The sequence below is a fragment of the Morone saxatilis genome, unplaced genomic scaffold (genome assembly GCF_004916995.1).
Source record: "Morone saxatilis isolate NCDOM2014 unplaced genomic scaffold, NCSU_SB_2.0 Contig1, whole genome shotgun sequence".
Lineage (NCBI taxonomy): Eukaryota > Metazoa > Chordata > Actinopteri > Moronidae > Morone > Morone saxatilis.
In genome coordinates, this window is record NW_023339651.1 from 9,204,698 (window position 1) to 9,217,649 (window position 12,952).

The window sequence follows — 12,952 nt, forward strand, 5'->3', positions numbered from 1 at the left end:
TTCTCAGATTTTTTTTTACCCTTATTGAGCCCCACTGTTAAGCTTTCCACCCTCTTGTTCCCCATGTTAACACTGTTTCAGTGTGGTCTCAACACTGTGGTGTCCAAACCTGAAATCATACATTTTAATAATGGGGGTTTTGGTGCGTCTGATGTTGGGTTCTGGTTTTGTTGGGTTGCTTTGCATTGTTGGGTAAAGTTCCTCCCCAACTCAGTGCTCAAGCAAGCAAGCTCACCATAAATAGTGATCTTTTTTTGCTTTGGTCGTCCCATAGCAAAATGGTTTGCCTTGCCTGTCCCTAACCTCCTCTCCTACTGGAACCACAATAAACGAAAACTTGATGAAAGTCAACTAAAGGAAGCCTTTGTTAATTTTCTATTGACTACTACAGCTGTCACTATAAAAAGATCAGGGGGATATGGCTTTTCATAAATCTGAGGAATATTTTTCTCTTTAGTATAGTGATTAAACTTTAGTTTCATCAGGCCACAGAGTTAGATGTAGAAGTGTAACCACTGAGGTCCTAGTAAGACCAAGAGTTTCTACAGTTTGCCATGATATTGTCATTCTACATACACAAAGAAAAATTATCAAGGAAACAGAAGCTTATTCTTTGAAGTTTGATATTAAAGACTAAAAAAGGGTATCTGAGGATGAGCATGTAGGAGTCTTTATGAGATCACATGGTACAGAGTAAGCGCGTTGGGTCCATGAAAGATGCCCATATTAGATCCACATCACAGGGCCAGTGCCAACTCAAAGAGTTGGAGTCAAAGTGGCCTGGTATTAGCCCCGAGCATCAAGCTCTCTCAGAACAAAAAACAAAACCCAGTCCACATCCCCGCTCATGCATTTTTCATCAGCCCAAGACACTGAACCCTTTCAGAAATAAATATCAATTATTGAAATTGTTAATTAGATGCTGCGTAATTGGCAAAGATACACATGAATAAATAACTTTGACCATTAATTATTGATTCAAAAAAATTTGAAGCCCAGTGGGGAGTGCATTTGAGAGTCTGTTAAGATCAAGCACAACAAGAAATATGAGTTTTGGCCTTGAGTAATGTCCAATTAAAGGACTGTCAGCTTTGCTGTACAAGTCCAGTGATTTGCCCTCATCATCCTTTTTTATATCTGTGGACAACAATACACAGCAGACATAACAACATCAACAGGGTGCAACATAGGATCTGATCAGCTGGAGTCTGGGGGCAATGTCAGATAGGAGATGAGAGGAAATTTACAGGCTGCCAGGCCTCAGCCATAACTGGAAGTTAATTTAAGGTCATCAAGGGGCAGCAGCTTCAAATATTAACCAAATCCAGGAGCTAAGCACTTTAGACTTACAGAGAACTACAGAAAACAAGTCTATGGTCATTTGTGGTTTAAAGTTTATGGTTAAAACCTTGCAAACTTCACATAAAAAGAACAGTAAAGGCAAAGAACCTGAAAACTCTGCAACTCTGCCTTGCTTAAATATTCAGTACAGTCACGTTGCAAAATCTACTGAGTTTTTCTTATAAAATCATTGAAATCTACCCTTAGTTCAGTTTTTAGGAGCCATAAAGTTGAGGAGAAAACTGGGGTCATCAAAACACTACGGCAATATAAAATATATTTCTTATTGACATGGTCAGCCTTCCTCAACAAAGATTGTAACATTTTAGACTTGAATTCAAACATGGAGCATGAGACACTTTGCAAATGATTTCTCTGGGCATTCTGAGAATCGTATATACAGAGTTGTCGCAGTTCATTACCAGAATATGATTATTTTAATGCAGATTCTGAGACCTGAGAAATTTCAGGCAGTAACCAGCCAATGGAGGCCTTCCATTTCACAACAAAACACTCATCGGTGTCCTGTTATTACTTAAAGGACCAATGGATTTACTGGCATATGGCAGTGAAGTTGTAGATTGCAACCATTTGAATACAAGAATCCAAGGGTGTAGAAGAAACTACAGTGGCCATGACACTCGCAAAAGATGCAAAAAGCCCTATGTAGAGCCACTGTTTGGTTTGTCCATTCTGGGCTACTGTGGAAACCGGGAAGTTCAACATTGTGGCCTACATGAAAGCTCCCTCTGTAGATAAAAACGGCTCATTCTAAGGCAACAACTTTTTTAAGTAATTATACGCTGATAAAAATATACCTATTATTAGTAATACCAATAGATCCACCTAAATGTTACACACTGGACCTTAAGGTAGAAAACTGGTGTAAATACAGCATCTGGGAATAACACACTTGCACCTGAATAGCTATTGTTCGTAGCAAACAACTTTGATGCATGTTATATTGTAAAATAAAATTCTATGCATCAAACAGGCAATACTCAATGTCCCAAGATTGTTCCATCTCTACCTCAAGTCATTTAGATGATATTTTCAATCGCTTCATACATAAAAAAGACTAAAGAGTGAGATCCGAGTTTTGTCTCCCTCTTCATCTCTGAACCCTTTGGACTTGGTGATGGGAAGCTGATTGAAGGGTAAGTAGTGCGTTTTGGAGAATGAATTCTTTAGATGCTAGAAAAGAGAAAGAAAACGAAAGAAAGAGAAACCAAGAACATAAGCCTGTGATTCCATTATTAGTCTCAGTTCTCCTTCTCCCCCTTTTCATTTCTGATGGCTGGATAATTAAACCTCTATAGTATTGTCTTCCATCTTCCTTGCCCCACTTCCAGCAATGCGAATTCCCCTATGGGCAACTTTAAAAAGGCCCTTTTTAGACATCTGTTTTTCAGATCAGTACGACTTTTTTCCCCCCATTAATTTGTGTTCTTTGTGAAAGTAGAAACACAAGTGCCAGGACAGAGATGAACATATGTGTGAAAATCTTCAACAATTCAACTGAAAAAAATCAAAGAAAGTAAGGAATATATCAGAAATAAAACCTTTTCAACCATTTTTTTTTATTCTACAATACTGCTATTAAACAACCCAAACCAATCCTTAAGTGTGCATTGCAAGACATCAGATAGTAGCTCAGAGGCTGGAATGTTATAGAGCTTAATTTAAAAGCAGTCGCACTCACCCCTCCAGCTTGAAGGAGGCAGCTTGTCAATTACTGTTCCTGCTCTGACAGGGGCTTTGGGCACCACAAGGAACGAGCAGGAAAGCAGCAAAGCATAGAAAAATGAGCACAACTTGTAACAGTGATCAAATAAATAAAAAATAGTAAATAAAATGCATACAATTTGGAGTGTATTTTAAAATACAAGAGCACATTTCTGACACTACGGCATTAATCTCATATTGTTTTTTATACTATGTAGTTTAATCATGTAATTTAGTTTCCCGGAATCAGGAAATTTTAAAATCTCTAATATAGCAGGATTTGGTTAAACTAAGAAAAAGTCAAAATTTCTTTCATCAAATGCAAACTTGCAGTGACACCAGCACCACATCTAATCAAAATATCTGTACAATAAGAAACATACAGAAACTTCAATCTGGAATTACAGCAAGAAAAGAAAAAAAACTGATGTTACATAAACAAAGAAAGCACTTACAGTACAATCAGTATGAATCTTGTGGGTAATGAGCCAATGCAATCAGATGAAACCAAATTGGGCCTTCGGTTATGTATAATTATATCTGAAACTTGATTTTCTGAGAGAATAGACTATGATTTACAATATCAAACAAATAAAATATATTTTTGATAAAGATAAACATGCCCATCATCACAATATTTTGGGTGGCTTTACACAATAAAATTGGCAAAGTAAGCACATTTTGGTAATAATGTTTCTCATTCACATTTTATGATGAAATTAAATAATGTTTGTGTGAATTAGTGTCAGTTTCAAAATCTTGTCCTGAGATTGCATTATTAAACAAGCACTTTGGTCTCCCTGGATAACAATTGTAAGTAACAATTTACTGGCATTCATTGTCATTGTCCCAAATGGTGGCCTAAGCCCTTGCCAATTTTCTCTAGAGTTGCATTTTCAGATCAATTAACTAGTTTGATAAATTGATTAGGTGAGCTGAGTAAATTGACTCTCAGTGCTTATCAGCAGATTTGTCATAAGAACTTTGAGTGTTAATACCACAAACAGAAAAAACTACTTCTACACACGCAATTCCAAATCAAATTCAACTTTGTACATGGAAATGACTTAAAGGGGAAAATACACACCGCTATGTTATTCTATTGAAAGCATAAATTTAACATGGATGTTCGTCAAGTATATACAGTAGCCCTCTGGATAATTTTCTCCCCTTAGGTAGGCCTCACTCTCAAAACGGTAGAGACCCTGACCTAACTCATATAAAAATATCGTAAGCTGAGGTAGAATTTAAAACATTTGTAAACTCTTGATCCCTGAACAAAAGTACAGTCTCAATAGGGACAACTTTCCGATTGTGCGAACCAATTGGTGTGTTAAGCGTCTCTCTCCATGCTTTGTGCTTCAGAGGTTTAAAAAAGTGACATCAGCCATTATCTGCAACAAGACCCCAGATGAGCTGCTGGTGGGAAATGCAAACCAGTCTGACCAATGTTAAGGCTAGATGAATGTTGTGAAAGTCTGTGGTCTAGTTGCTATCCCTCTGCCCAGCAAGAGGCTGCCCAACAGGCTGGTTTTCATGGAGATACTTCATGGTACCATGCTCAGAGAAGTCGGCTACAGTGTGCCCGTCACCTCTCAGGACCCACTTTGTGGTAAGCAGCCCCTCCAGGCCAACAGGGCCCCGGGCGTGGATACGAGCTGTGCTAATACCTACCTCTGCTCCTACAGACAAAAGGCAAAGACAAAGGAAGAAAGTGAGGATTGTAAACATTATATCACATGCTCAAGGAGAGAGTGCAGTTCCCTGAGAGAAAATAACAAATTAATATGAGAATAAAAAGAGGCAATAAAAGACAAATGATATGCCAATAAGACTACCACATACCCAGTCCAAAGCGGTAACCATCAGCGAAACGTGAGCTTGCGTTCCAGAAAACACAGGCGCTGTCCAGCTGCTGCAGGAACTGTTCTGCTGTGTCCTCTGTAAGAGAAAGACAGCTTATTAGTGCTACTACCTCACAACCTCGTATCTCTGATCTAACAGCCTTTCAGGCATTAACATGAGGTATGTGACAACAACAGCTATTTGTTGTAGTTGTGCTTAAAGACCTAAATCTGCAGTTCTGAGGATTTCATAACATAATTACGGGTATTTGTTGCTGCCACTGCGGTTACAAATATGTCTGCCGATGTTATTTTAGTACACACCCAGTGCTATAAGCTCTTTAATAATGTGAACCATGAACATCCACAGACAAAAGCACAATCTATATATCAATTCTATCACTTTGAACAGGAAGTCTATAGGTCTAAATGCCATCAGGAGAAATCCTTGAGCTGCTATATGCCTTTAAAGTTAGGTCCATCTCATTCAGATGTAAATACTCTGAAAATATTGTATTGCTAAATAAAATCAGGCTGAAATTTTTATACAAAGAGCACAAGGCAGGTTGTTCTCCTGATGACTTTACAGATTATCTACCAAGCAACTAATCTGTCTGTCCGTGCATGTATCTATTGTACTCATATACTCTCTCTCTGTAGTGTGCATCCATCTATCCATCTATCTATCTATCCATCTATGCATCTATCTATATTGATACAAATAACTAAATTTTATGTACATTTTATTTCATTGAGGTACCTTCTGTGGTCACCAGATGGCAGCAGCACATCCTCCACTGCAGGTGAGAATAATCCTCAAAGTAGAAAAGTGAACTGCACACTTTCTCTTGCATTTTCAAATACTATTGTTTTATCCTGATCAGATCACCTAATATTGTGCACATTTGTATTTCAAGCTTTCACAATGAACTTGTACCTCAGTATTTATATGCATTTTATATGCATTGATACCCTTAGATGTTTATGGGACATTGTTAAAAAAAAGCTTTACAAATGAACATGTTGTAGAAATGGCAATGTGTCCACATGCAATATAACCAAAGCCTTTAAATCAGGAAATACTCCTGAAACTGGAGAGAATGGCTTCAATCAACATGAGTTAGAGGGATGCAATGTGATGGCTCACTTATAAGACAAAAATGTGTTTAAACATGATCCAAAGTCTTTAAACTGTGTTTTAGCATCTGCTCTACATTTTAAACAAGCTCTGTCCCCTACATTGGAGTCACAGAGGGAGGCTGTGCACTCATCCTGACAAAGTATCACTGCTCATTAGTCACTGTGGCAGAAAGTGAGATAGACAGAAAACAGCAATCAGGAGAGTGGGAAGGACAACTTAATGAATACCAGACACCTACATGAAGAGGTATAGAAAAGGACAAGATTAACTAAGACTGACCAGTGCTGTTTAAACCACAGTGGTATGGTATGAAGATACGGCAGAAATAAAAAAAGAGATGGCACCTGTCAGGCATGAATTTTTAAAACAGAAAAATACAAAATAAATGTTTTAAAAAGAAAAAAAGACAACAATAAAATACTTGCTCTAGCACATTAGGCCACTTACCATTTTCTGTGATGATAACGTCAGTGTGGGAACTGCCATACTTGTGAATATGGTCCACAGCCTCCTGCATGCTATCCACCACCTCCATACAGCACTCCAGGTCACCGTACTCTGTCCGCAGGGACTTTGCCTCTGATGGGCTGAATGTCAGGTAGGAGGCGAATCGAGGGCCTGCATGAATCCTTACCTAGACACACAAGGATTTTTTTTTAAAAAAAGAAAAGAAAAATAAGATAACAAGTCCTCTTATTACAATATATTTATTAAAATTCAGTATATATATTTTAATAATTCAGCTTATTTTGGATGAAAGTCAACTATAATCAAACTGAATGTGTGGACGTATGCATTCAGTGCTTTACCCGCTCAGTGCGCAACATGTCAATGATCTGGTCAAACAGTGGAGTTCTGAGGATGTCTCTGTGAATCAGTAGAGTTTCCATGGCATTACACGCAGCAGGGTAGTCACACTTAGAGTCTCTGACTGGAATGGGAAAATATCAGGCAATTACTGATACATTCATAGTAGGTTGTAATCGAACATAAATGTCTGGCAGAACTAGCCTGCCAGTACCACAACCATAATTTACTAACAATTTAGTAGTCATTAGCAGTCATGTTACTTTACTAAAACAGTATGTACACATAGAGTTCTACAGTATAACTCAGCACAGAGATTTGAAAAAGTATGCTCACCAATTTTGATGACTTTGTCGATGCTGGCATTTGCATCGACGTAGACGTGACAGATTCCTTCGCTGTGACCAAGCACCGGGATGCCCTTTGCCGCCCGCTGAATGTCGCGCACCAGCTGGGATGAACCTCGAGGGATAATCAAGTCGATCATCTTGTCCAGTCGGCACAGATCCTCCACCTCCTCACGAGTGCTCACCTTGTAACGAATACATGTTTGTCAAAAAAAAAGTTTCTCAGGCTATCTTCTGATCAACCAATTGAGGTGATGCATTTTCATCGAGCTCCTATTGTCTACGAAAGGTGCTATATAAGGTTTGTATTGCCTTGTAATAAATGTGTAGGAAACAAATTTTACCAGCTGTACAGCCTCTTTGACTCCGTGCATGGAAAGGGCTTCCTGGGTGAGCTCGTGGAGGACACGGTTGGTGTTGGCTGCCTCCTTGCCTCCCTTCAGCAGGAGGGCATTGCCACTGGCTATGGCCAATGCGGACACCTGGAGAAAAACACGTAGGGTTTGTGATATTCCTTCAGTCATTTCAAGAAAGTCAAAGGTAAAAACTAATGAGAATCAAGAGGAATTGTTTGTATTATGGCAGCTCTGCCTAGATACCTGTGGCAGGCAGTCAGGTCGAGCCTCAAAGATGACCAGAAGAACGCCAATGGGCACAGTGACCTGCTCCAACTCCAGCTTGTGAGCCACTCTGGTCCTGCGCAACACGCGACCCACACTGTTCTGGGCAGCCACAGATATCTGGCGCAAACCTATGGCCAAGCTGTTAAGTTTGGCTGGTGACAAGCTTAGACGGTTTAGCATGGCTGGTGGCAAATGGCCTGTGAAAAAGGAGTGAGAGCTAGGTTAGATTTTGTTATTAGGATTCAATACAGGATTTAACTTAATAACTGAGACAATCTATAGAGAGGAATGTGATAGAGCTGCCCTCTGGTGGAGACACACAATTTGTACAAAACTATCTCTTTCTCTTGCAATATTAAGAAAGCAACAATCAAATTTGACTATTTCCTGCAAGAAAAATCTGTTTATACATGAGATTATATTTCTCTGGGGGGACCAAAAACACCAGTGTAAAGTAAATATTATGGACTGACTTAAAAGAGTGCAGCAAACGTGTTGGGTTCTACACTGTTACATCCTCTTTAAAGCTGACAAAGTGACTTAATATGACACTTTGTTACCTGCAGCCAGGTCCATGTCCATCTTGTTGGCAGCCAGAATCTCTTCCTGCCTCTCAGTCAACAGCTCTGCTAGATGGCAGATGATCTCACTCCTCTGACAACACAGTCAAGCAAAATACAGACAGAATGAGAAAATAGCACATCTACCCACAAGAGGTCAGTGTTTCTCTTTATCTGATAAAGTTAAGCTTAGGGATAACCTTTCAATTTGTTTATAACCTATATTAACCGATTTTTACAAATAAACTGAAGCCCTTTAACGTGCTAATGCCGTTGATTTAATAATGTTAACAGAAGACAAGATTGGACATTTTTGTTCTTATTTAAAACAATGTGCCACCTGGTCTGGGTGCAGAGATGCAAGGGTTCTTCCAGAGTTGCGTGCCATTTCTGTCTGCTGCTCCACAGTTGGGCCTGGAGAAGGGTCAAGGACATGACAGACATCACTTAATGTACACCAAGTTGCCAGTTTATTAGGTACACCTTACTCACAGTCATGTTGTCTGATACAACAGCCCCAGAATAGATCCCACCCTCATGAAGGTTCTTGATTCAACCGTATGATCATTTTGGAGGTTGTAGTTAGTGGTGTTGATGAACTGTATTGTTTTATAATGTGAGGTGTTTCTAATACTTATTGAGACTAACACGGTGGACAAAATATTACAAAAACTCAACAGCACCAGTCTCCAAAATTACCATAAAATTGAATCAACATCTTTTCACTCAATTGTTTAAACTAAACTGGACATTCTAAGGTATGGTAAGGTAAGATTTATTGCAGGACTTTTTTATTTTAGCTAGCTGTACCTAATCAATTTGTGAATGATGCAGCTTTAGTTTCTCTGCAATAATTATAACAATAATGTGAGGAGATGTTGAGAGACAAAGCATGCAGACCAGGTGAACTCACCGGCAGGTTTGATCTCAGAGAAGAAGGTTCCCACCTTCTTGCCCTCCACAATGTCAGTGATGACATGACCTGTCACTTTGGGGTTGGTGCCATTTGCAATGATCACTGAAGTGCCACCTTGCAGGGCCCAGAGGGCAGCCTTGACCTGCAGAAAAACCAGGATTTTTTTAACATGGCAACTGTAAAAAACTGGGCACATGAACACATGAACATTTGGCTATAGGTTCACTTCATGTGGTGCAGCAGGATAACAAGGGGTTAGTTATGGGGGTGCCAAGTAATTCTGACAATTAAGAGTTCTAGGCAATGTGGGAAGACATGCTCAGATCTGTTACTTAAGTTAAAGTATCAATTCAACAGTGTAAAAATACCCCTTTACAAGTAACAACTTAATTAAAATTACATAAGTAATATAATCAAAATGTCCTTCAAGTAAGAAATTAAAAGTTCTTGTTCTGCAGGAAAACACCCCCTGTGGCAGATATAATGTGTCTGTCTGACATTATTAGATTGTTAAATTGTTAATTAAAAAAAAAATCCATAACACAATAAGCTTTGCACTTTGCTCATGTGATGAATGTCTACTAAGATAGGGCTTTTAACTTGAATGTAAATAAACACATTTAACATACTTTGGCCTCCATGCCTCCAATCCCAACTCTGGACTTTGTACCATAGGTGATGGACTGCTGGTCTCCAGGGTAGAATATATCAATGAACTTGGCATCATCTGTTCCAGGGGGGCTGTCGTACAGTCCTAAGAAATCAACAATTCTTACACAACTTACTTGCTCATACATGGGTCTAAAATACACTAAGCAGCATGAAAAAGGAGCCTAAATGACAATGTTAGCACTCCCCCTTGTGAGTTTTGGGAAGGTGGTGAAAAAGTTAGTTTTGAGCCTTGTACTATAACTCTCATGCATCATTCTGTAAACATTTGCTTAAAAATTTTCTAAATGTTAACACATTTATCCAATCCTAATGACAAATCTAGTCTAAAACCTGTTTACATTAAATATACATTATATGTATATAGTTATTATGTATGGAATAATGCAGTTGAATGACGTTCCATACATACGGTAGCCTCATCTCCCTTTAAATGCCAGTCACATTCTGAAATCTACAGCATAACCCAATGTATTTTTCTATTCCATTAATTAATTTAAATTCCATCTAAACAACATTTTACTGGCTTAAATATCCATGTGTATTAGATTTTAATGTACTTGGAATAATACGTGACTTTCTTTTTGCTTTGGCGATTGAAAAACCCATTTCAGTCGACAACTTGTGGCAACCCCATCAGCATCAATTTCAAACATAAAGGCAGAAGGTCCATGTTTGTCTCTCTCACATGACTCTCAGATGACCCTGACAGCAGTGTTTTTTTTCCTCTGTGAAGAGCTCAGACAGATGGTGTTGTTTCCTAACAGCTGACCCAGACTGTTGTTGCGGTAACACACATACCTTCCACGTCAGACAGTGCGATGAGCAGGTCAGCCTTCATCTCCACAGCTAGCCGTGCTGCCAGACTGTCGTTGTCCTTAATGCTGATCACCTACAGAACCAGAAAATTGCTGATGTAAGTGGTGGCAAAAAGTCAAACGTCTGCCATTTACCCATTTGAGCCTTTTCTTAAGGGCTAGAGGCAAGCTGTTAAATTGAAACAAATACCTGAACACTTACGTACTTCAAAACTGTGCAAAATGTTCTTCTATTACTGAACTGTCCCTCTGCAGGACATCAGGGCAAATTTTAGGGACCCCGGTGAGCTACCAGGGTGCCCCATTTCAAAATAATTATATACAGCACATAACTCGAGCTGGCCCAAAAATTAAAAAGGAAATGATTGACAGTCAGGTGGAATTATCTCTGAGAGAAAGATGGGTTAGTTATTTCTGCGGGAGAACAGGTAGAGGCGGCGTCTACCTACAAAAGTTAGTCAGGGCCCCTTCCGACAGCACCTCACCCCAGTGACTTCATGCACCGCCATCCATCCTCTCACTGCATGCACATGCCTTAATAGTTGAGAGCAGAGCTGATGATGTGAGGCAGGGTGGCAGAGGTGCTTCAGCGTATGTGTGTGGATGACAGAAAATACTGTAGCTAATGAACAGTAACTGTAGACACTATATAAACACTGTCTCTACCAACTTCTTCAGAACCCCTGCTGCCATCGCCACCATCACTACTATCAGCGTCGCCCCCATGCTATCTATACCCACATTTACCCCCTGCAGGTCGCTGTTGGGCTCTGGTGGGGGCACCACAGCGTCATTGGTGTTGATGATGGGCACAATATTCATGCGCAGCAGCTCCTGCAGTGTGCTATTCAAGTTCTGCCTCTTTTCATCATCATGGAAATCCAGATTTGTCACCAGGACCTGAGAGCACAGGAGGGAGACGAGAACAGAGAATTAAGCAGTGAGTGAGACAAACATCTAAATATGTTATTCTGTATAAAACATAAGCTTGTTGAGCGTTTCAATGGGATTATTTTCCTATGAAGTATGTAAGTACCTGTGCAGTGCAAGTGCTGTATTGGGTGAACATGGCCTCATACAGGGCCATCAGGCCACTCTGTCCAGCCGCAGCACAGGCCCGGGCTTCCAGCACTGGCAAAGACTGCAACACAAATGCAGTAGACATCTGGTCACATTGATTCTCTGAATAAAGACATAACCTCATAAACACATAATTGACGGTTATTATGAAGATCAACTGTACATGTGATTAGAAAAAAAGCAGAAGACCATAACTGCTTGTTGACCGGTGTGGAGAAATGCATTGTATTAGTATTTATTGTATGCTATTGTATTGTATTGACTTATATTGGACAGATGCCACCAGCACTGTGTCCAACCCACAAGGAGCAGCAGCAGCAATTTCTTCTTTCTCTGTGCTTTAACACATTCCTCCACCTTTTCTTACCATGTCTTTGAGCTGATTGTGTCCTGAGTGCAGCGCCTGCCGGACACTCTGGGACAGAAGGATCTCATGTCTTAATCTTTGCTTGCCAAAGGCCACAGCTCCACTGGTGACAATCATCATCTCCCTGCCTTGATTCTGCAACATGGCCACCTGGACAACAATACACCCAATTAGGACTCATACACACAGCTGGGCCCACAGATTTTCTTTTTCAGCTTCAGCTATAAAAAGTTGGTTTACCCAATGTATAACTAACTAGCCACGATGTTAGTTGTTATTTTGTCTGTGTTTTGAGATTTCTGTCTCTACCCCAATACAATGGGGTGAATGGAATTACGTTCTCAAAGCAAAAAAAGTTACATTTTAAAATTAAATGCAACGTGTCTTTGGAGAAACAGTGCAATTTTTTTTTTTTTTAATTGGGGCTAATTTCGACCAAAGAAACAATCCCTATGAAAACTGTTCCCAGAATGTTTGGTAGATTATCCAGACAAACAAGAATTAGGGTTTATTACTCAATTGACAACAAAGGTCCTGTACTTGTTGTTTTGTTATGGAAAAATATCTCAAAACCTGGAAGAATAAAACTAAAACTATCTGCATGACCAGACACTACTGCAGGTAACAGAGTAAAATGTATGTTTTTCATAATAGGATGAACTGTCCCAAATTTTCTTTTTATGTAAACATCATAACATAACATAACATCATATA

At 39.5% G+C, this 12,952-nt stretch overlaps 1 protein-coding gene across 1 annotated transcript in view; it reads right to left on the reverse strand.

The window, feature by feature from the left end:
- Positions 1-2,932: 2,932 nt before the first annotated feature.
- Positions 2,933-12,952, reverse strand: part of aldh18a1 (aldehyde dehydrogenase 18 family, member A1) — a 12,624-nt gene continuing 2,604 nt past the window's right edge. The window contains exons 4-18 of the mRNA XM_035658645.1: positions 12,239-12,388; positions 11,828-11,932; positions 11,539-11,691; positions 10,775-10,865; positions 9,934-10,058; positions 9,302-9,446; positions 8,729-8,802; positions 8,389-8,482; positions 7,805-8,025; positions 7,550-7,687; positions 7,195-7,390; positions 6,861-6,982; positions 6,499-6,685; positions 4,912-5,007; positions 2,933-4,748 (exon numbers count right to left, since the gene is read on the reverse strand). Coding sequence (XP_035514538.1) covers positions 4,552-4,748; positions 4,912-5,007; positions 6,499-6,685; positions 6,861-6,982; positions 7,195-7,390; positions 7,550-7,687; positions 7,805-8,025; positions 8,389-8,482; positions 8,729-8,802; positions 9,302-9,446; positions 9,934-10,058; positions 10,775-10,865; positions 11,539-11,691; positions 11,828-11,932; positions 12,239-12,388 — 2,094 coding nt within the window. The 3' untranslated portion in view covers positions 2,933-4,551. The remainder of the gene's footprint in view (positions 4,749-4,911; positions 5,008-6,498; positions 6,686-6,860; positions 6,983-7,194; positions 7,391-7,549; positions 7,688-7,804; positions 8,026-8,388; positions 8,483-8,728; positions 8,803-9,301; positions 9,447-9,933; positions 10,059-10,774; positions 10,866-11,538; positions 11,692-11,827; positions 11,933-12,238; positions 12,389-12,952) is intronic.